The sequence below is a fragment of the Muntiacus reevesi genome, chromosome 4, assembly GCF_963930625.1.
Source record: "Muntiacus reevesi chromosome 4, mMunRee1.1, whole genome shotgun sequence".
Classification (NCBI taxonomy): domain Eukaryota; kingdom Metazoa; phylum Chordata; class Mammalia; order Artiodactyla; family Cervidae; genus Muntiacus; species Muntiacus reevesi.
In genome coordinates this window covers 43,489,281-43,512,809 of record NC_089252.1, presented here as the reverse complement: position 1 = coordinate 43,512,809, position 23,529 = coordinate 43,489,281, and the positions used below count along the sequence as shown (strand labels likewise).

Here is a 23,529-nt window from a genome sequence, read left to right as displayed (position 1 = left end):
ATAATCTGTTCTTGATCTTTTTCTAGCACATCATTTACCCTCTCTCTCTCATGCCCTCAACCTTCTGTTTTTTAACAGCTTGCTCCTTTTCTGTTCTGTAAAGATGACATGCACATTCATCCTTTTGTGCTTAGCCTTATGCTGTTGCTTGTTCTCCCCCACTCATATCTGGGCTCCTGCTCATCCTTTCATTCCTTGGTTCAGTCAGCATCTTTTCTTGAGGTCTTTCTTGACTCCTCTAGTCAGATATTCCTTCCTTTCATCACAGTTTAGGGAGAAATGCTGTCATAGTCACCTGCTCTTTTCCTACCAGACTGTGACCTCTTTGGGAAGTAGAGTTCCTGTCATTATTCGTCTCTGTACCTGTACCACCTGGCATGGCTCTTGGCACATAATAGGTACTTTTAGCACCCCCGAATCAGTCAGTGAAAGCCACAAGCACAACACTTTCCAGGTTGTATTATAACTTGTTTTGTATGACTACTTCTGTAGCTGTTAATAGTTTGAGTTAGCTGAGGGTCAGGATCTTGTCTTTTCATGTTTATATTGTCAGTGTCTCACACAGTCAGTGTCACAGAAAGAATGTGTTTGAAGAAATGAAGAGGATACAAACTCTTCATAATAGACTCCCTGAAGATATTATTTGACTGTGGAAGACATGGAAATTGGAACTTTTTACTACAAGAAATTGGCAGTCGCTTTTGATTCTGCTTACCTTTAGCCAATTTAATGCTTAATTGGCCAGCTTGATGTTTTCATACAAAATCCCAACTTAAACAACACACACTGCTACACTTACCTTTTTAAGTGTACAAGCTTCTCCTGGGCATTCAGTCTTGGAAAGTGGTAAGGATGGTCATACTTCAGTGCATGGCTTTATTTCTCAGCCTGGTTCAGTGTATTTCTCATCCCTCGCTTGGGTACTCTCAGATCCCAGGTAATCTGCTAGGGACTTTGCTTACATCATCTCACTTGAACTTCACGGAATGAGGAAGACGAAGCGGGTTAAGAGAGGCTTGGAAACTTGCCCGAGTCACACAGCTAGTGAGCGGCTCAGTTGGAATCAAGAAATTTTGCTTTTTCCATTCAGTATTGGGAAATGACTAGGCCATTTGCTTTAGCTGTTTCAGCTCTGATTTCGAAGACGAGTTGATCATGATAGTCAAATCTCATTTGAATTAACATAGTACCCTTTTCTTTCTGTGTTAGTGTGATAGGATTGCTTCTTTTTCAGTGATTTCATGGGAAATGATTTTTCATTTCAAGTGTAAATTTTAAAATTAAAACATATTTTTAAATGTAATTGTGAATGGCTCTTTTGTAAGGATTTCAAATTATGTCATGAAAATATATTACTGCTTAATGGAATTTTTCTGTGAGGGAAAGCCCTGGAAATTTCCAGTTGTCTGCAAATGTTTGAACTATGTATAGCTTGTTTGGGGTATACAGAAGCCAAAGATATTTTATGGCAAGTGGGACGTGCCTCTTCTGTGGTTGCCTCTCTTAACAGAAGCCTCTAATAATTCAGTGATATTCCCTGAGGAAATGGGGTGATTTATAATAGGGTTCCTTTTGTTGTACTTTGGTATTGTGGGGCATGTTTGTTGGACCCAGGATTGATTTATGATCATGTGAAAAGTTTGCTCATTTCTAGAAATGAAAGATCTACGGAGGGCCTCACATTATTGCAACAGCTTACTGAAGCACGTGTTCATGCAACTGTTGGATTTCTTTGTCTGCTTAAAATGACTCAAGTGGAAGAGCTTCCAACATGCCGCTTTTTGTCTAAAACTTGTAACTGTGAGCTGGTGATCATTCAGTCTCTCTTACCTCCACTGTAGTAAGAAAAGAAAACTTTTAACAGAGGTGGGAGCTATGAACAAAAATAGGTAGACTAGGAAATTATGATAATTTAGGGATGTTTTTGCGAGGAAATCTGAACTTTTCTGAACTAGTTAATCTCTTTTACTTTTTAGCATTAAGTTGTTTCTACAGCATGGAGTGGTGGTTTTAAAGTTGGAGTAAGAGAGTGCTTTTAGTCTCATCTCTCTGCATTTCCCTGTTAAGTGAGCCTCTCTTCTTTCTTACTCATTGTCTTTCCACTTCCCTTCATTCTCCTTCCTCCTCTCAGATTCTCTTTCCCTCTCTTTGGCTGCTTGCTCTCCAGGTCAGCCAAGGGCTGTGACTCAAAGACCTAGTCTAATTGTAGTTGGTGACAAATTTGCCAAAAAACCGACTGCACATATTCTTAACACATTTTGGGCTATTAAACATTGGCCTGTTACTTTAAAGATTTGAAATAAAGTATTTGTATTGGTTCGTTATGTGGTTTACTGGAAACAGTTTACTTTTTTTAATCTTTTGCTTCTCCAATAATAAAAATTAATCGTGATTATTATTACATATTCTTGGAGAGGCACTTTTCTGCCTTTTGATTCATAATAACAACTTATCCTTGAAAAGTTTTGTGAAGATTTTTAATACAACATTGGTGAGCTTTATGGAAGGGTTATTATCATGATCATAAAAGTAGGTGGTCAGCATATCATCTGTTAGAGTTGAGCTGCTTGGTGTGGCTGTGCAAAGCAAACCAAGCAGGACCAGTGTACTTTGGGAGCATTCGATCTGGGATTTATGAAAATACGCCTGGTGGGGATATCACCGTGGTGGTGGCTGAGGCCTGGGTTTGGGAAGGTGCATATAAAGGAAAATGTAGCCTTTACTGCTCACCCATGTGATTGGAGAAGACCATGTGAAGAGACTGGAGGGTTTAAAATTCCTGCCTTCTGAATGTTCTGGTCTTTTCAGCGTTTCCTGCCATGCCTTCAATATAAGTCCCACTTCCCTCGCCAGCTCTAAAGGTCTCCCTAAAACAGGCCCCCTCGCTCCCCAGTCCGATTACATTGCAGTCTTCAGCCCTGACTCCCTCCTTGGCTGAGCTCCTCTTTGCTGTCCCTCTCTCCTCCTGTCCCCACAGCTATTACACTGGTTCTGTCTTTGGGTTGCAACCTGGGCCTCGGATATTCTCTGCATGTATCCACAGGCAAAAAAGGACATTAAAAATGCACAAACCAAGTAGTTATCACTTCGGTCACCATTCAGTTAATTAGAGAAAGGGGTATTAACAACCTCTCAACTAAGAAAGACATAATCTGAAATAAAGGATTGTTGGTGCTCAATCACTAAGTCATGTCCAACTATTTGTGACCCCATGAACTGTAGGACACCAGGCTTCCCTGTCCTTCACTATCTCCCTGAGTTTGCTCAAGCTCTTGTTCATTGAGTTGGTGATGCCATCCAACCATTTCATTCTTCATTGCCCTCTTCTCCTGCGCTCAGTCTTTCCCAGTATCAGGGTCTTTCCCAGTGAGCAGGCTCTTTGCATCAGGTGGCCAAAGTCTTGGAACTTCAGCTTCAACACCAGTCATTCCAATAGATATTCAGGGTTGATTTCCCTTAGGATTGACTGGTTGATCTCCTTGCTGTCCAAGGGACTCTCAAGAGCCTTCTCCACCACCAGAATTTGAAAGCATCAATTCTTTGGTGATCAGCCTTCTTTGTGGTCCAATTCTCACATCTGTACATGACTACTGGACAAACCATTGCTCTGACTATACAGATCTTTGTTGGCAAGTGATGTCTTTGCTTTTTAATACACAGTCTAGGTTTGTCATAGCCTTTCTTCCAAGAAGTAAGCATCTTCTAATTTCATGGCTACAGTCATCGTCTGTGGTGATTTTGGAGCACAAGAAGAGAAAATCTGTCACTGCTTCCACTATTCCCCCTTCTATTTGTCATGAAGTGATGGGACCAGATGCCCAATATACCTTAGTAGCATATTGGACACCTGCTGACCTGGGGGGCTTATCTTATGGTGTCATATCTTTTTGCCCTTTCATACTGTTCATGGGATTCTCAAGATAGAATACTGAAGTGCTTTGTCCTTCTCTTCTCCAGTAGACCATCTTTTTCCGAACTCTCATGTCCAGTCTGTCTTGGGTGGCCCTGCCCCACATGGCTCATAGCTTCATTGAGTTACACAAGGCTGGATCCATGTGACCATTTGGGTTAGTTTTCTTTGATTGTGTTTTTCATTCTTGGGGCCATGTGATTGTAGTTCTTCTACAATCTTTTATCTGCCCTCTGATGGATGAGGATAAGAGGCTTGTGCAAACTTCCTGATGGGAGGGACTGGCTGTGGGGAAAACTGAATCTTGGTGTGGTGAGCAGGGCCATGTTCTGTAAATCTTTAATCCGATTTTCTACTGATGGGTGGAGCTGTGCTCCCTCCCTGTTAGTTGTTTGGCCTGAGGCGTCCCCGGCTCTATGGTTGGGCTGGAGGTGTCTTCTAAAAGGGCTTACAGGACACAGGTTTCCAGAACCTCTGCTGCCAGTGCCCCTGTCCCCGTGGCAGTCCATTGCTGACCCACACCTCCACCCACACAAGACCCTCAACCACTCACAGGCAGGTCTGGCCAAGTCTGTGGGGGTCACTGCCCCTTTACCCTGCGTCCTGGTGCACACAGGTTATTTGTGCCCTCCAAGAGTCTCTGGGGGGTGTGGGGTTTGATTCAAATGTGATCGCATCCCTCCTACCAACTCATTGCCACTTCTTCTTTGTCCTTTGATGTGGAGTATCTTTTTGGGTGAATTCTAGCATACTCCTGTCAATGGTGGTTCAGTAGCTAGTTGCTATTTGGTGTTCTTGTAGGACAAGATGAGCACACGTCCTTCTACACTACCATCTTGGTAGGATAGTTCTAAAAAATTGAAATAACTTTAGTTTTTTTTCAAACCTCTAAATTCTTATTTTTCACATCTTTGTTGAGAACCAGTAAATTCTATCAAAGACCAGATTTCAAGAACCACTGAAATTAGTCAATTGCTCTTTGCTCAGCATGCAACTGATTTGGTCATTTCTCATAGTTTATCTTATTTTTGGTATTTCTTTTATAAATATATATCTTTTCTTCCTCCAGTTGTTTTATTAACAGATTTGTGTCATCCTCTTTTTATGGCTTTGTGCAGATGAGACCTGCAGGCCCAGCGTCAGATTACATGTGTTTCTGGATCAGGGGAACAGAGAAGGCTCTGGGGAGGGATGGTCAACAGAAGAGGGCTTGATGTGCCTCAAGAAAAGCCCCAGTGGTGGAAGCCATTGAGTTTATTTTTGATGAGAATTGAAGTGTTGAAGCATAAGTGGCATAGAACATAACTTACCAAAAACACTCTGAACCAGCAACAAACTAATTCAAGTTTGATTCTTCATGAAAAGCTTGAGATTCTTAAATAGGTGTTTTTTTTTGTTTGTTTGTTTGTTTTTGACATTTTTGCCCCCATCCTCCTCAGGTTCAATTGAGAATTTTGTTATAGTATTAGTTGTAATAATACTCTCTTTATGAAAAACCCAGGATATTTGTAATAAAGTGTCTGCTCTAGAAACCTGTAGGAGCAAATAAATCTGTTGACCACTCTAATTTTTGTTAGTTTGAAGGTATGCATAAGAATGAAGCAATAAGCCAACAGCTTCATGTTCTGCGAAAAGAAGTGAAGCAGTTGCAAGCAGAAGCTGCTAAACCACCATCACTTAATATTGTGGAAGCTGCCGTGCATGCTGAAAACTTGATTACGTAAGTTTTGAGGGCATTCTAATTTAAAATACTAGTTAGTTATTACTGATAGCAATCATAGTTGCTACTATCCCCCCAGTCACCTACTAATTAACTAGTATAGGAATTAGCAGTCTTTGGCCCAAATCTGACCTGCCATCTATTTTTATAAGTAAAGTTTTATTGCAGCATAACCATGCCCATGTACTTATCTAATGTGTATGGCTTTTATGTTCCAGTGGCGAAATTGAATGTTATGACAATTTATAGCCCATAAAGCATAAAATATTTACTGTCTCTTTATAGAATAATTTTGCTGACCCTTGAATTAGCAGGTGATGCATTACATTAGAATTTAATCTGGAGAGATTTAGCGCTTAAGCTTTATATTAAAGGCACATTTACTCAGGAAGTCATCATCATTAGTTCAGATTATTGAGCAACGTTTGCAGTGGAATTGCTCAGGGCTCACAAGTGTAGTTGCTGGCTTGCGTTTGACCATGCATGGTGGTTTCTTTTGGAGCTCAAAGCCACCAGGCTATTACCTGGGAAAGGAGAGGTTGACTCACCAGCAGCTAATCCCCCTGTAGATTAGGATGGTGGTGTGGATGGGGGCATAGAGACCTTTCGTGGGTTACATTGGAAGGGTCTGGGAAGGAGGAGGAGATAAGGTGAACAAGAGGTTGCTATTTCTTTTTCTGGAAAAGAAACTCAAAACAGTAAGAATTAGAAGAGACATCTTTTATACTAGGATCATCTTCTATACAAAAATCTTTTTCTTCAACCTAAATCATTGTTTTAGGTTTTAAAATTTAGAGAAATCAAGGTTCTTATTTTTAAAAACGTGTATTTATGTAATATACAACATCGAGTAATATTTGGATTAATTGGATAATTTGGAAAAATTGGATGTAAAATTGTGGATTACATACAGCTATGAAAGTATTTAATGTTAATAAAGACTGATTTTCCTCCCTCCAGGAGGACATAAAGTCATTTTCTGTGTATTGGAAATAAGTTGTTGGGCTTCCGTGGCGGCTCAGGCAGTAAAGAATCTGCCTGCAATGCAGGAGACCCAGGTTCAGCCCCTGAGTTGAGTAGGTCCCCTGGAGAAGGGAATGGCTATCCACTCTAGTATTCTTGCCTGGAGAATTCCATGGGTAGAGGAGCCTGGTGGGCTGCAGTCTATGGGGTCTGCATGACTGCATGACATAATTGAGTGACTAGCACACTTTCACTTTGACATTTGAAAATACTTAATAAAGGCTAATCCCCCCACCCTAACCCTAGGAGGACATAAAATCATTTCTATGCGTTGAAAATAAGTTGTTGGGTCAAGTTGTAAGCTATCCTGTGAAATATTTCTAAAGTGACATTTGTGTGGGGCTGTAAGGACTCTGAGAATATTACCTGAGAAATGTGGAGTATCAGGGAAACACCGTGGGTCTGAATTCTCTTACTGTAGACCAGTAACCTTACCAATGTTTTCCCATAGGGCCTTAGTGAACGCCTACCAGTCGCAGCCCACCCCTGGGGTTCAGAAGGTTGGCATCAGCCTCTTCTTTACTGTTGTGGATTATGTCAGTGACGAGACCCAGCGTCATCCTCCCACAAGGCAGTTCTTTACTTCATGCATTGAGATCTTGGGACAGGTAAGGGTATCCTGTGTTTTTAGCCTTATTTACATATGATGAGTCCCTGCGGTGTCCTCATTAGATATAATCAGGGTTGACTCCACACTTGCAGGTTCAGAGTCTTACCTAGTTCAGAAGCCCCTTTGAATTGTTGACTTCTCAAGATGTTGGAATTGCTGGTATGGAATTCTGCTTTTCAGAAAGAGTTGTTAAATTATTAGTATATGAAAGTCACCAGGGAGATGTCAAATTCTATTGTAGGCTGTTGATGTTAATGATATTAACTATAGGAGACTATTGTTTATAAAATGCTTTTTATAATAAAAAGATCATTAAAATAATAAATAAATTTAAAAAATCGTTATTTTATTTCATCCTTACAATGACTCTGTGTGATTGATAGCATTTCAGTGTTAAAGATGAGAAAAGCTAGCCTCTAAAAGATTGAGTGACTTGCCTAAGGAATACAGCTGGTGAGCCCTGGCGGCGAGAGGGAGCCCAGGTCTTCTGACTCAGCGTTCGGTGCTTGCTCCACTTCTGCTCTGCTGCCTCTCAGCTGCTGCTCACAATTTACTTACTTGACTTAACTCTTAAATATGTGGGTATTTAAAAAGGGCAGGGGCAATGAATCCATGCAGATTTATGAATGTGTCGTTAAAGCAAGGAATGCCACTTTGTGGAAAATACAGAAATACTAATTAACCATGTACTCTTCTTCAAATTCTATTAAATGAGTGGTTATTTATTGAATACTTTTAGGGAGGTGATGCTGAGCAGATATTAAAGTAGCTTTTTAAAAATGTTTTTCCTAATTATGAAATCAATGAGTGCTTATTATAAGCAATACAGACAGTGTAAAAAGTATAAAGAGAAATTTCTTATAATCGTAACCAGTATCTCCTGGAGATACTGGTTACATAGCTAACATTTCCTTATAGTTGATCTTGTGTGTCTGTGTCTATTGGTATATGTGTGTATGTGTAAAAATGATATGTCATTCTTATATATAGATATAGCGATAGGGATACACACTTAAAAGCTAGCATATGCTATTTTTTTTCATTCAGACATATTTTAGACATTATTCCTTGATAACAAGTAAAAACCTGCATCATAGTATTTAATATATAGTGTTCCATAGTACAGATAATACATTGTAATGTACTGAGCCAGTGGTCTCTGGATGAATATTTAGGTTGGTTGGTTGTTTTGCTGCTGTAAGCCTGAACTAAATATTCTTACATGCCTTTGTGAAATTATTAGACTGTTTTTTCGTAGGATAATTTCTTAGAAGTATGATCACTATGTCAAAGGGACTAGCAATTGATGTATATTGTCATACTGTCCTCCTGTTTACACCTATTTACATTGTAATAACAGGGGTCAATTTATTCTCCATGTTAGAACTAACATTAGGACTGATCATTCTTTTTAGGTCTTGCTAATCTAATAAGGGAAGTGGTGTATTGTGATTATTTTAAGTTGTATTTCTTTAAGTATTAATTCAGTTGGATGAGTTTTCAAATGATTTAATAATTTTTTGTGAATTTTCTGGTTTTTGTTCTTTGCACATTTTCTGCTGGGAAGTTTCTTGCTTTTTGATTGCTTTGAAGAGCTCCTCAGACTGTTAGCCTGGTGTCTGGAACATGTTATAATTTTTCTACTTTGTCGTTTTTCTATTATTTTATGATTCTTTTTCCCATATAGAAGTCAAAATTTTTATATATTCAAATCTATCAGTCTTATCCTTTATTATTTCTGTCTCTGATCAAATTTATCAAAGCTATCCTAAGTCTGAGATTAAATATCAACTTATATTCTAATACTCTTAAACATTAGAACAAGTTAAAACAAGGTGTATATTAATTATGAAAGTTAGCTTTTTAAAAGTATTAAAAGCATATCTCAATAAAGTCTGTAACCTAGAATCTTTTTTTTTTTCTTGACATAGTGCAGAATCACTTTAGATACTTAGTAATCATGGTAGGTACACTGCAAATTTCTGGATTCAGATTATCCCAGTATTTTAATCTTTTAAACATTTTCTTTGACTTGTCCAAACCAAATGAATGGATTATCCAGAATTTTTAATATAGGTTACATTGAAAGTGATAGATTTATCTATGTTGATTTTAGATTTCTTTTGATTGTTTCATATTTTCATTTGGAAAAATTTCTGTTAGCCATATATGCTATTCCTTAAAACTGGGTTGCTCAAAGAAAAGTTGGGGAGGGGAGAATTTGGTGACATTTTCCCTTTTCAATTCTTTGAAGGTATTTATCAGTGGCACTAAATCAGAATGCAGAAGAGTCCTTCAGACCATTCTGAAGGACAGAAGGCTTTGCTCCCTCTTGTCTCCTTTCTTCACTCCCAGTGCTGCGCCTGCGGAGTTCATCCAGCTCTATGAGAAGGTGGTGAAGTTTCTACGTGAGGACAACAGTGATATGATTTTCATGCTGCTGACCAAGGTGAGGCGTGACTCAGTCCTGACGTTGTCATTGAGGTGTGGGCCCTGCTGTTGTTTCCCTGTGCCTCAGAAATGCAAGGCCCTTGGAGCTCTTCTCCGGGGGACTGGAGGCAGACAGGCCCTTTTCACGTTGGATGTTGTCTTCAAGAAGTCCGATCCCGTAGCTGCTGCTTCTGGATGCATTGATTATGTCCTGTAGGACAGTCTCACCACATGTAGTATAAAAAAGACCAGCTCCCAAGCTCTTTAAAAACTTCCTACAGTTTTGAAATATTCATACTAATAATTTGGTACATCCTTCTTTTGAATGTGTCTTGAGTTTATGCCTTAATTGTGTTTGATGATTGAGTTGTTAATATGTCAAATGTTACCAGTTGAGAAATCAGAGCCTTAGCTATTTTGCTTTCAGTTGGACTTCTCTGACATCTATAAATCATAAAACTTGGACATTTTTTAGGACCTGGAGACTGATTGCAATTTTTAATAGGGGAAAGCATGTTTTATAGTTTGGGGTTCTGGAAGGTGAGATCAACACCCTGAATTTTCATTAACTGATGAAGATTTAGAAGCATGGCCACTAGAAGGAGATAGTTCCGTAAAGTTGCCACTAGTGTGTGGCAGTGTGACCAGTGGAGAAGAACTACACAGTTCTGATCCTTGTTTTATAGGGAAAGCTTACCAACAAGGTTCTTAAATTGTAAAAAAGCTCGCGGAGCTGAAAAAATTGCTTCTGCAGCCCCAAGAGTGAAGTAGAGATGGAGACATAATGGCTCCATTAGTTATTGAACTGCCTAGATTCTTTTAAGTGTATAAATTTTAGTTTCAGTCCTTATGAAAAGCTAAATACTAGGTAAACTTTGACTTTCAAACTAAATTGCACATAATTTGCTCTATTGCAATCAACTTTCTAGTATAAATAAAACTGCTTCTTATTTCTTTTTCTTTTTAGTTCGATCTTAAGCAATGGTTAAACTCCACTAAACCTCCTCTGTCTGATCGTACCAGGCTTCTGGAGTCCATTCATTTGGCACTTACTGCCTGGGGCCTTGAACCAGACGAAGATATTTTGATGCCATTTAATCTTTTCTGTAAGCACTGGACTTACCTTCTTCTGTACCAGTTTCCTGACCAGTACAGTGACATTCTCAGGCTGCTGATGCAAAGTAAGTGTCTTAATTGTGACTGATTAGATCACAGTGAATCTTCAGTATGACATTAACCATTCCACAGATGTCATCCAAAAATGTAATGCTCAATGAATAATGCCCTAAAGGTTGCTGTCTGTAAAAATGGTCTGTTGTCAGATTGGGCCCTAATTGGGCAGGACCGCTCTTAGACATTGGAGTCCACAGTCCTGCTTGCACCTCTTCACTTTGACTCTTTACAAGCTTTCTTGACTGGGGTGGGCCTGCTTACTGTGGTGACTATAGATTTGGGAATAGAAGAAAGTTGCTTCTTTACAATTGTGCTTTAATATACCAGTTGGTTTCTTTCTAGTTTCAAAATGGTGGATACAGTTAGGGTTCCCCCCCCCCCCCCCGCCCCCACTAATTTTTTGACTCTTGTATTTTGCAAATGAATTTTATCCCAGTATAATGATACACTGTTTTTATATTATCCAAGAGAAAGAGCAACATTAAATTTTCCAAATTCCCACTGTTTTTATCCCCCTCCTGCAGTTTTCCATCAGAGTGTTGGAGAAATAAAGGAGAAATAAAGAGTGCAGACTTTTTAGTTGTGAAATTTCACTCGGCAGGAATTTTATTGAAATTTGAAAAATGAAATAGTATTCACTTTATTCATGTAAACTTCATACTGTTTATTGATGTAATAGAAAACTAAATTTTGCATTATGTCAAATCTTTGTGTCACTTTACAGAAATAATTTTGTGAATAAGCTAATGATCTTATGTGTTGGACTACTTGAAGAATGTATAGTCTAATATGCAAAGCACTTCAAAACGTTCATTATTTCTTACAGAGGCAGGTTACAAGGTGGGTGGGGAGTGGTGGTACAGACGTGCACTTGTATAATTTTTAATGTTTATTTACATAGCTAAGTTTTACTCCTGAGTTTTCAAAATTTGATTAAACATATAGTGCGGAATTTCCCCCTGAAACCTTTTATTTTGTTAAATATTTATTTGGCATCAGGCCTCAGCTGTGGCACGCAGGATCTTCCTTGTGTGCTGCGGGCTGCCTGGTTATGCTCACTGACCCAGTTGCCCTGCGGTATGCGGGGTCTCATTTCCCCACCAGGGGTCGAACCCGCATCCCCTGCCCTGCACAGTAGACTCTTAACCACTGGACACCAGGGAAGCTCCCTTCCCTGAAGCCTTTTAAAGAGATTATTAGTTGTTTATACAAGCAACCATTGACTTGGATTTAGCAGAAAAGTTTTAATTCTCAGGAAAAGTAGTTCAGTTACAGGCTTAAGACTAACAGTACCACCTCTGTCAGATTCCATGACCTCCAGCCTCCTGGTGTCCATCCCTCCCCGGCCGCCATGGCAGTGTTCCCAGGGCTTCCCCCACTGCTAATCTGTCTTCATTTGCCCTGGGTGAGCCCATTGCAATTTCCCCTGGCTTCACTGCCATCTTCTTGGTGTGCATGACTCCATCCAGACCTGCCCTCTGAGCCACTTCCCGGTGGTAAGGGCCTGTCCTCTGGGAAGTGGAAGCTTCGCAGGTAGCTCTGTGCTGGCTGGCAGTCTCTACTTCTGCATACTGTCTCTGTGTTGCTTTAGGTTTTGCCTGTTACAGGAGTAGGGTGTTAGATAAGTATGAGACTTTTTCTGAAGAGGGCATAGACTCTGCAGTTGTATTCTGTTCCATGGCTCCTTTGTTTCTCTCACGTCGTCCAGCCAGAAAGATGCACCTTTACCATTCCCCAGTCAGGGGCTCACAGATTCCAGCTCGGATGGCTCTGCTGTGTTCACTCCCAGCAGGGTTACCGAGAATAAGGAAAGTCAGGTGTCCACCTGCACAGATCATTCAGTAGGTTCTCTGAACTTTGCTCTCTTTACCATAGACCTTTATGAATATGTTTTGGATTTTTACTTAATGCTCATTCATTCGTAAAGTACATGTGTTCTTGGATTCACGTTGAACAGTTAGTTTGTGAAGGATGCTGACTTGCTGTCCTCTGTCCACACCCTGGAAGGCTCTGCTGAACAGCTGCTGAGCCCCGAGTGTTGGAAAGCCACCCTGAGAGCCCTGGGCTGCTGCACCGCAGGCTACCAGCAGGGGGCAGCCTCTGCGGAGAGCACTGCGCTTCAGAGTTCCCCTGATGTTCTCTTGTCCGACAAGCAGGTGTGTAGCTCTTGCCTCTATGTAGTTTTGTTTTTTTAAACAACTGGAACACATTTAAAATTTATATCTAAAAATGCATCTCTTTGTCTCCAAGAGCCCTGTGCTTTCCTTGTCAGTCATCTCCTGTTCCCTCCGCCCCCTGCTCCATCTCCACCCTGCTGTGCCTGGATCGCCCTTCTCTCGTGCCTCAGTCTGATTCTTGCTCCTCGGTTCCTGAATAGCCCAGGCCCAGCCCTTTGTATCTCCCCTTCCCACTTTCACCCTCCTGCTTCACCGGCTCCTTTGAGTAGGTTTCACGCAGTTGTTCCCCAGAGCTGTTGGCTTCATCAGTTTTACATGATGTGAGTTCACATGAATTTATATGAAACAGTGGTTCCTTTACTTTTGAAAAGGAGTTTGAAATCTGCTGATTTACTTTTCATATGCTATATACCTTTGTAATTCGATACAAAGTCAAAGCTCTTCGCCTCAGCCTACTGTAGTTTTCTACTGAAGGTAGATATTCAGTAAGCAGTTTTTTAAATTGGTCATTTTTTCCCAGGTAATGGAGACTATACAGTGGCTGTCAAACTTTTTCTATAAGCTTCGGTTATCCACGTTGGACTTTAAAAGTTTTGGTTTATTCTCAAAATGGAGTCCTTACATGGCAGATATGAAGACATTCTTGGGCTATCTTGTAAAAAGGCTACTTGACTCAGAAATGGCCTGCTTGGCCCAAGACCCATCTGCCAGCAGCAAAACAGGTAATATGCCTTTAGAGCAACATAGAGCTTAGGTGTTCTGACCTTCCATTAGGAGAGACTTGAATAGAAACTAAGATATTTAAATCTTGGTGATAAATTTGTATATCTGAGTGTTATGAAGAAAAAATAGGAAATACACAGTACAAGTGTGAACCCATTTATGTGTCGTACCTGTGTTCACTTACATAGTGGGTGCTTGCTTCACCCTGTCTTTGTAAGGTGAAATACGAAGGTACAGGTTTTGGTCTCCAGTTCTCTTCCTATTATTTATCTCATTAAGAGTATTTAAGTTTTTATTTTTAAAAAAATGTGTTATAAAATTGTCTGACAATGTATTATAATAAAACTTCTCCAATTTAAGAAATTTTATTGCAGCAAATGAAAAGTGAAACATGCTTAGTTATATTAAAAATGTTTTTTGTGTATCACCATAGATCTTTTACGTATAAGATAATAAGTAGATTTTCTAGTTATCAGTGATACTGATAAAAGGTCAACTTTGTTTCTCTTTTTCTTAATTGAAGTATAGCTGATGTACAATATTATATAAGTAACAGGTATACAATATAGTGATTCACAATTTTTAAAGATCATTCTCCATTTAATAGTTATTACAAAATATTGGCTCTCTTTCCTTTTATAAAGTATAACCTTGTAGCTTATTTTATACCTGCTGGTTTGTACCTCTTAATACCCTGCTCTTACGTTGCCCCTTCCCCCTTCCTTCTCCTGCTGGTAACCACTAGTTTGTTCCTTATATCTGTGAGTCAGCTTCTTTTTTGTTATAGTCACTACTTTTATTTCTTAGATTCCACATGTGATATCATACAATATTTGTCTTTTAGCATAATGCCCTCCAAGTCCATCTATGTTGCTACAAATGGAAATTTTCATTCTTTTTTATAGCTGAGTAGTATTCCATTATGTGTATATGTGTATATACCAGATGTAGATACCACATCTTCTTTATTCATTCATCTGTTGATAAACACCTAGATGGCCTCCATATTTTGGCATTTTTAAGGAATGCTGCTGTGAACTTTGTGGTGCATGGTATCTTTTTGTTTTTTTGGATATATACCCTGGAGTGGAATTGCTTGGTCATATGGTAGCTGTATTTTTAATTTTTTGAGAAACCTCCATATATTGGCTGCACCAATTTACATTCCCACCAACAGTGTATAAAGGGTTCCCTTTTCTCCACATCTTTGCCAACATTTAGTATTTGTGTTCTCTGATGATAGTCATTCTGACAGGTGTGAGGTGATATCTCTTTGTGATTTTGATGTGCTTTTCCCTGATTAGCAGTGTTGAACATTTTTTCATGTGCCTGTTGGCAGTCTTCATTTGATGGCCTTGTTTCTTGTCTCTAAAAATTTTGCTTTGTTTTAGTGCTAAGATCCCTACATTCAGTAATCATCCAGCTCTTTAAGCCATGGATACTGGTTTTAGAAGACAATGAAAGGTAAATAGTTTTTCTTATATTCAAATTCCTTTGAAATCTATAGACTTAAAGTTCTGATGATGTTACAGCTGATGGTTCACAGATTGGATTTTTATGTAGGGTAGCATTTAAATTTAGAAAATGCTTCTTTACAAAGTGAACTTAAGACATTTTCTGTTTGTGGAATTGTTAGTCTGATTGATCAGAGTTATTGATATTGAAGCAAAACTGGACTCTTTATTTCCAGCTTTCCACAATAAAAAGTTAAATGAGTTTAGTATTTAATTTCAGAAAAATAAATGTTGTTCTCCTGAATTATGTTTTGATAATGTAACACTGCAAAATAGGAGACTTACTTGATTTTGCCCAGTATCAGTTATTTTTTGGGGACTAAGTTGACTTTCACATTACTGGGTAGGAATTGCTCTCTCCCAGAGGGCTATTCTTAAATAGTCTGCAAGCTTCAGGATTTTGTGGTGACTGTGAGACTGCTTATCATAATGCAGGCTGCTTGTTTATTTCCAGGAAGAGCTAATGGAATTTATTTTTTATATTGAGCTTTCTAAACCAGATTCAGAAACTGAATTTTCATATAAAGATTTTTTTTCTTTGGTACTTCCTCTCTGTACACTTTTGGTCATCTTTTTCCATGACTTTTTTCCCTTTCAGGCTTTGGGTAGAAAAAACTGTTCTGAGTCATTTGAAATGTAACCCAAATTCAGAAGGGATGGATTCATGAGTATAATTGAACGTAAAAAAAAAAGGTGTTAATTTGATACTTATTTAGATGACACACCTCTGAAACTTAATTAACATTGGAATAAAGGTTAGGAAGGAAAGTAAATAAAATTATGCTATTGGTGTTAAAAGCTACAGTTCACCTCTAGGAATTTACAGCCTTTAAAGTGATCTAAATATGTTTTAGGGCTACATAAAACAGAATTTTCTAGGAATTAGACAAGCCCCAGATTCTGGTACAGACAGTAATTTAATCATAGTGTTTCCTTTCTCAATGTCTTTTTCTCTTACTTAAAGCAGCCAGCGACACTACCCCTGGTTGGAGAGTGATGCTGTGGTGGCCTCAAGCATTGTGCAGCTGTTCACTGACTGCATTGACTCATTGCACGGAAGTTTTAAAGGTAGGAAGATGTATTGTGCCTCTGGTTAGTTTTCACTTTTTCCTTAAGTCATTCAGTTAATCTTTTGCCTCTGCTTTCCTATTTCCATTTATTTTATTTGGTAGGCTATCATCTTTGAACAAGGAGAGGTCACCCCTACCATTATTTGGTTTTGCTAAGGTAATGCTGAGTGTCATCAGTTATGGAAAACAGGCCTTTCTGTTTTCAAATTGTGTTTTCCCCATGTTGTGAAAAAAATGAAAGTGTTAGTTGCTCAGTCGTGTCTGACTCTGTGACCCCATGGATTGTAGCCTGCCAGGCTCCTCTGTCCATGGAGTTCTCCAGGCAAGAAAACCAGAGCGGGTTGCTATTTCCTTCTCTAGAGAATCTTCCCAACCCAGGGATCAAACATGGGTCTCCTGCATTACAGGCAGATTCTTTACCATCTGAGCCACCAGGGAAGAATAATATTAATAAGAGGCATTTCTAAGTATAAAGACAGGTCAACTTACAAAGTATCAGCAGATACATGCTTAACTTAATCTTGTAATTTATAGGCGATACATTAGAATATGTAATGAATCCATACACCTTTTCCAAAGGAATACCTGAGACAGAAGTAATGGTAAAGTTATACATGACAGTCATCAATCAGATGAGATAATTTAGATGAAGCTTCAAAGAGATGGGGATTGGGCAAATGGTCAGGAAGGAAATACAGTGTGCTTTTAACTTTTAACTCTGTATGAAAAATGATGTTCAGTTTCATGTTTCTGAGCATAGTTCTGTTTTTGCCATATAAATCCTCTACTTCAAATTCTATTAAAATGCTTTCTTAAAACTCTACTTCGCTTCTGGCCTTTTTTTGAAATCTGTTACTTTTGTTACCACCTCCTGACTGCTATCCTCTGAAACTTCTCCTTTCCTGCTGTCCCCTGACACCTCAGTTGCCTTCCCACTATCCCTGGAAATTGCCTTATCCTTTCCCTGGTTCTTCTAGCCCTGGTTGCTCTGTGGCCACAGAAAGCTGCCAGTGCTGTGAATCATGCCATTTTTCCTGTACTTCTGTTACTGATGCAGTGGGATATCAAAGCAAACAGCCTGCCTTCCTTTGAGAAAGACCATCTCTCTTCACTTTGGAATCAGTATCCTCACTCAGTTGCTCTTTAAGTTCTTTCCAAGCATAACTAATGTTTGGCATTTCAGTTGATCACTGCAAGATCATGGGCACAAAGCCCGAATCTGAGTTGATCATGGAGTGCTGGTCTACCAACATGGCACCGGAAATGTGCGTCAGGGCTGCTGCCAGGGCTTCCGTTTCTCCCTTCTCCTCAGTCAGCTTCTCAGTTGACTGCTTAAAGTGATCAAGCGCAGTGGGAGACACAGAGTCCATGAGCCTGATGGCATCTTTGTTAGAAGCTTTAATTATCCCTTGCAGAAGGAACACCTATTAGCTTAAATTTAATTACTGCTTTTTGCTCCACTTGGGCCAACTGGTATTCTTCCTTGTGCTGATAAAAGCAGATGTAAACCCCTGTCCTTCCAGCTCTACCTGTTCACCCAAAATGATGAATGTAGGACTCTGTATCCTTTGGTGGAGAACTTTGAACCACCAAATCAGCTTTGGGGATGTCTGACCTGCATGCAGCAACATTGGTTGCAACCAAAACTGTAAGATCACCATTTCTGAAACCTTTCCGGGTGATTTCCCTTTGCTTCTGTGGAATGTCTCCATATAAAGACTGGGCATCCTGCCTTACGGCCACATTCTGTTTCAACTCGTGGGTTTCTTTCTTCGTTTCACAAAACATGATAGTTCTCCCTCGATAACCACTGTACACTCGGATCATGTCCCCGTAACTGCTGTCCTGTGAGTCCGGTGGTGCTTGATAGCCAGATACTATACAGTTACTGCCGTTTTCTGTTTCTGATGGGTAAAAACCCATCAGGTCCACTTGTTTCTATGTAGATTTCATGTATTTCTTAGCAACATTATACACCCACCAAGGGCAAGTTGCAGAAAAAAAGCAATGTTGGGGATTGTCTTCTGAATCTTTCTTATTGCTACACGTAAAATCTCTTATACTTGATCAGCAAAGCCCATGTCCAACATCTGGTCAACTTCATCCAGGACAACATGCTTAAGTTTGGTGGGGTCTAGCTTGCCATTCTGCAGGTGGTCTTTGATATGACCTAGTGTCCCAACCAGGATGTTGATCCCATTCCATATGCATTCAGTTTGTCCTCCATAGGGAGTTCCACCATAAAAACAAGCCAGTGCCAGCTTTTTTGTGATGTCACTGAAGTCTCTGCTTACTTGACTTGCCAACTCCCTTGTGGGTGCAAGAATCAGTACTTGGTGCACAGTCTCCCTTCTGATCTTGCAGTTCTCCCTGAAGTTTCTCAACCAAAGGCACCGTAAAGGAGAACGTCTTCCCAGTTCCTGTCCTTGCCTGTGCGATCAACTCCTCCCCACTATAGACAGGGTGAAACGTCTTTGCTTGTATAGGAAACAGGAAGGTCACCCCATGGGCTTTGAGAAGTTTAATCATTCCTTCAGATATGGGAAATCTAGAGAAAGCTCCTTTTTGCTCCACAGTCTTTCCTGCTCTAACTCACTGTTATTTTCTTCACTGGCCACTTCCTTGGAGTCAAGAGTCAGGTCCACAATCAGGAAATCCTGATTGTGATTCTTCAGGTTGGGGCTTTTCTCTCCATTTTTTCCACTTATTTCTTTTTCTTTCCTCATCTTTTTGGGCTTAGGTGCACCCAGTTCATCCTCAGAAGTCTCCTCATTTTTTATAACTCTTTTGGTGTTAGGAGAAACAGCTGTCTTTTCACAGGGCTCCTTTAGTTTTTTTAAACTTTCGGTTTTAGGAGAAATAAGGTCATCTTGAGATGGCTCCTCTTTGTTTTTTGCCTTTTTGGATTTAGGAGAATTCACCTCAACCCCAGAAGGCCCTGCTTTCTTAACCTTTTTAGCTTTGTTGCCAGTTGGCTCTGTGTAATTCCTTGACTTGGGGTTTCTCACACTGTGGTGGTGGTGTTCTTCCGTTGCTAAATCGTGTCCGACCCCTGACAGCCCCATGACCTGCAGCACACTAGGCTTCTCTGTCCTCCACTGTCTCCCAGAGTTTCCTCAAGTTCAGGTCCATTGAGTCAGTGATGCTGTTTAACCTCTGCTGCCCCCTTTTCCTTTTGCTCTTAATCTTTCCCAGCATCAGGGTCTTTTCCAGTGAGTCAGCTCTTTGCATCAAGTGGCCAAAGTATTGGAACTTCAGCTTCAGCATCAGTTCTTCCAATGAATATTCAGGGTTGATTTTCTTTAGGATTGAGTGGTTTGATCGCCTTGCTTTTCATGCCGTACAGACACATGAAATCAACCCCCAAACTCAATGATCACAGTCAGCTTTCTTGGCTCCCTGACTCCCATTCTGAGCTAAGGTGAAGAAGATCCATTCCCCTCTGCCCTTATCTGCCCTTTCAGTGAGGACGTAGTCCTTAGAAGATCTTGTTTTCTGTTTCCTTGTGAGGTTGAAAACCCCACATAACAGCCCCAGGGCAACTGAGGCTTTTGCTGTTGTAAGTTGTGTCCGACTCTTTAGGACCCCATGGACTGCAGCACGCTAGACTTCCCTGTCCTCCACTATCTCCCAGAGTTTGCTCAGATTCGTGCCCATTGAGTCGGTGATTCTGTCTCACCATCTCATCCTGTGCTGCCTTTAGCATCAATTTGATGCTCCTTTTCTAGTCTTTCTGCTTCTGACCTCTTTTCTTCCACTGAATGTATATAGTTGTGCATTATCAGAGATGTTGTATTTACTTAGTACATCTAAATGTTTTGTATCAGGAGGCTTATAAGGCTATTAGTCCACCCAGCCCAGATTCTTGCAGTAGCCTTCTGTTTCCTCTCATTTCTGTTCCTGCTTATTTGCTAGAGTCTAAATTGATTCTCCTAAAATTCTGTTTCTATGCTATTCTTGGTCAAAAACTTTGAAGTGTGATAATGTTTTAGCTCAACATTCAAATGCGTCTGACCCAGAGCACTTCAGCATTACGAGCTGGGTTTTTTGGAAGCATCCATTCAACCATATGGCTCTACTCACTGTTCCCCTAAAAGTCCTTGGACTTTCCCACTGCCACTTTTTTGCTTATGCTGATTCCGCTATCTGGGTGAAGCCTCAGGCCCTTTATATTTTCCTGCGTGTTTGTTTACGTGGGTACATTTCTCTCCTGTTTCTAAGTCTTTATAGCACATTGTTGCAGTTCAGATCTGTGGGAGGCAGACACCGTGATGGAGCCAGAGTGCTAAGAGGTGTTGGGGGTGATGCCTGTGAAAATAAGAGGGAGAGGAATAGAGGTAGGTAGGCAAAACCTTCACCTCTGGTACAGGTGTGACACCTGTGAAAGGGGAGCAGGAAGGAGAGGAATAGCGGTAGGCAAGCAAGCCCTTCACCTCTGTGCAGGTGTGACACCTGTGAAAGGGGAGCAGGAAGGAAGAGCCTCAGTCTGCAGGGCAGATCTGAGAAAGTTTTGGCCAGCCAGATGGGGCGTTGGAGTGCAGTGACTCCTTAATGAAGAGTCCACCCCTGGCAGAAGTGCCCAGGCCAGTGCTCAGTTGTAGGCTGAGACCTTCAAGGGAGGGTGGCCTTGACTCAGCTGCCGAAGTGCTGTAGCCTCATCTGTGGCAAGTTCTGTTTGAAGGAGGTCTGAATGGTGCATCTCCATGGCGGCCCTGTGTTTATGTGGCGCTGAGTCTTGGAGTTAACAATATATCATCCAGTATGTTGGAGAAGGAAATGGCAACCCACTCCAGTATTCTTGCAAGGAAAATCCCATGAACAGAGAAGCCTGGCGGGCTACAGTCCATGAGGTGGCAAAGAGTTGGACCCAACTGAACATGCATGCACACACACATGCATCCAGTATTTTATATATGATAACATCAGATGATAGATTATGTATTATAATAATATGTATATATAATATGGCAATAATACATATGTTAATATATGTAGCAGTAATATATGTGTTATATATAAAATTTGTCATCTAGTAATACATGTATGTATAAAAATAGACTATTTTTTTAGTATAACTTTAGGTTCCCAGCATAATTGAGTGGAAAGTACAGCGTTTACATATACCCTTTGCTTCCTGCTCTGAGTGCACAGTCTCCCCTCCAACTCCCCCACTATCATTGTCCCCCATCCAAATGGTAAATTTGTTATCGTTGATGAACCTACACTGACACGTTATCACCCAAAGTCCAAAGTCCATACGACTCGTGCTGGGTGGTGTTGATTCTGTGGGTTTGGATAAATGTATAATGATGTGTGTCCACCATTACAGTATCCTACAGAATTTTTCACTGCCCTGAATATCCTCTGTCCTCTACTAGTCACCCCTCCTTCCCCACTAGCCTTGGGAGACCACTGATTTCTTTTACTTTCTCCATAGTTTTAGCTTTTCCAGAATGTCACGTAGTTAGGATCATTCATCATGGTGCTTTCCAGATGGGCTTCTTTTGCTTAGTAATGTGCACTTAGGTTTCTCCATTTCTTTCATGACTTGATAGCTTTCTTTTTAGTGCTGAATAATATTCCATTCTCTAGATATACTTCATCCAGTGTTTTTGATTGATCTTTATATATCTTATCTCTCTCCCTTCCCCAGTTATGATATAAACTCTAGGCACAGAAACATTCTTCTTTTCATTCCCCTAAGATTAGGATAATGCCGTATTCTCAGTGTCTACTTGATAAGTATTAGTTCAATGAGTAACACATGAAATCCTAGTAGTACTTTTTCGGTTTCTTTTGGAAAGGCAGACTTGTAGTGAGGCAGATATTTGAGCATAAAACTATTGTCACAGAGGCTGTTTGTTTAGTTTCTTAGTATAAAGGGGCAGGCACTGTCACAGGTCTGTGTATAGAAAATCAAAAAGTGGCCTAGAAATAAGAAAGTACATGGCTGACATTAAGAATTGGTAGCTCAGTTCAGATGAGATAGGGCGTGTTCAAGGTGGTATGACTGTAGGGTAGCTCACTTCAGAGGGAGTGAACAGAAGAACTGTGCCTAACAATATGAAGAATTATTAAATTATAGTCTTTTAGTGAGATTGTCTGATTCAGCTCTCTGCTTTTATTGATGAGAAAAATGAGGACCTGAAAATCAAAAAGAATTCATCTGAGGTCACAGAACTTATTTGCATCTGGACTGGGACTAGAGAAGTTCCTCTGGTCCTAAGAGATTACCTCCTAGACATCTCCTACATATCCATCCTTATTTAAACAAAACTATCTTTTTTCTGTCCATATTTAAACAAATGCTATCCTTCACCTCTGTTTTAAAAGGTTGCTAAAAGGGTATGTTACTGTTTCATAACATACTGCACTGAGGATTGAGGTCACAGGAATGTTAGTGATAAGTTGACTGGTACTATGTATTGATGCTCATCGGTCATTTTTCACAAGTTGGTGTTGAGAAACTCCCATTGGTCAGTGTTGAGAAACTGCTCTCATTGTGTGTAACTCTGTCTTCTTTGACTCAATTCCATTCCTGTGCATAGAATCAGAAAGTCTGAAAAAATTTGTTTTAGACTAGATGCCTCTTATATTGCCACTAGCTGTTGAAGGCACTAAAGTAATGGATGCTTGTGAGGTTAATGCTGAGTGGTCAGGTCGCAGAAGAGTGTGAGATTCATTTTCAAGTGACTTGCTAGAATGATGGTTAACAGTCTAGTTTTACTGCACCAAGGGTTGAGATTTAGTTATTTGGAATATTTCCTTTTGAGGAACAGTAGATTTCTCCAGGGCACATTAGATTTCTCCAAGGTGCCTGATGAATGGAGTGTCAAGTGCATGAGACTGAGTCCATGGCCAAGGGCAGCAGACTAGAGGGATGCCTGAAGGTGGCTGGGCTTGTGGAGGTGTATCTGAGTGAAAAAGCCATATATTTAGAAGTTTTAGGGAAAAACTGATCACCTCTGCTATCTCCCACATGCCAGCTGCTCCTTCCAGTTACCCAAGTAAATTACCATTCTTCATTATTACTCTGCCATCAGTTTTTTCTCTGGTAGGTGAAAATCTCTGAAGCTGGGTAATTATTGAGAACATTAGGTTTTAGACTGTTAGTTCAAATTTGTGGTTTGTGTTAGGTTTTTTTGTTTGTGTTAAAGATAAACCCAAAGGTATTCAGCT

General features: G+C 40.1%; 1 protein-coding gene and 1 pseudogene across 2 annotated transcripts in view; one reads left to right on the top strand and one right to left on the bottom strand.

Annotated features, from left to right (window-relative positions):
• EPG5 (ectopic P-granules 5 autophagy tethering factor) overlaps nucleotides 1-23,529 on the top strand; it is a 122,854-nt gene that overhangs the window by 75,335 nt on the left and 23,990 nt on the right. Inside the window, exons 28-35 of one of the 2 annotated variants that reach the window (XM_065932637.1) lie at nucleotides 5,488-5,630; nucleotides 7,105-7,261; nucleotides 9,518-9,712; nucleotides 10,661-10,874; nucleotides 12,874-13,022; nucleotides 13,564-13,765; nucleotides 15,158-15,230; nucleotides 16,248-16,348. In XM_065932637.1, coding sequence (XP_065788709.1) covers nucleotides 5,488-5,630; nucleotides 7,105-7,261; nucleotides 9,518-9,712; nucleotides 10,661-10,874; nucleotides 12,874-13,022; nucleotides 13,564-13,765; nucleotides 15,158-15,230; nucleotides 16,248-16,348 — 1,234 coding nt within the window. Of the gene's footprint in view, nucleotides 1-5,487; nucleotides 5,631-7,104; nucleotides 7,262-9,517; nucleotides 9,713-10,660; nucleotides 10,875-12,873; nucleotides 13,023-13,563; nucleotides 13,766-15,157; nucleotides 15,231-16,244; nucleotides 16,349-23,529 lie in introns of both variants that reach the window. The other variant, XM_065932635.1, reaches the window with a different exon arrangement.
• On the bottom strand, nucleotides 17,538-23,376 carry LOC136166307 (nucleolar RNA helicase 2 pseudogene; annotated as a pseudogene).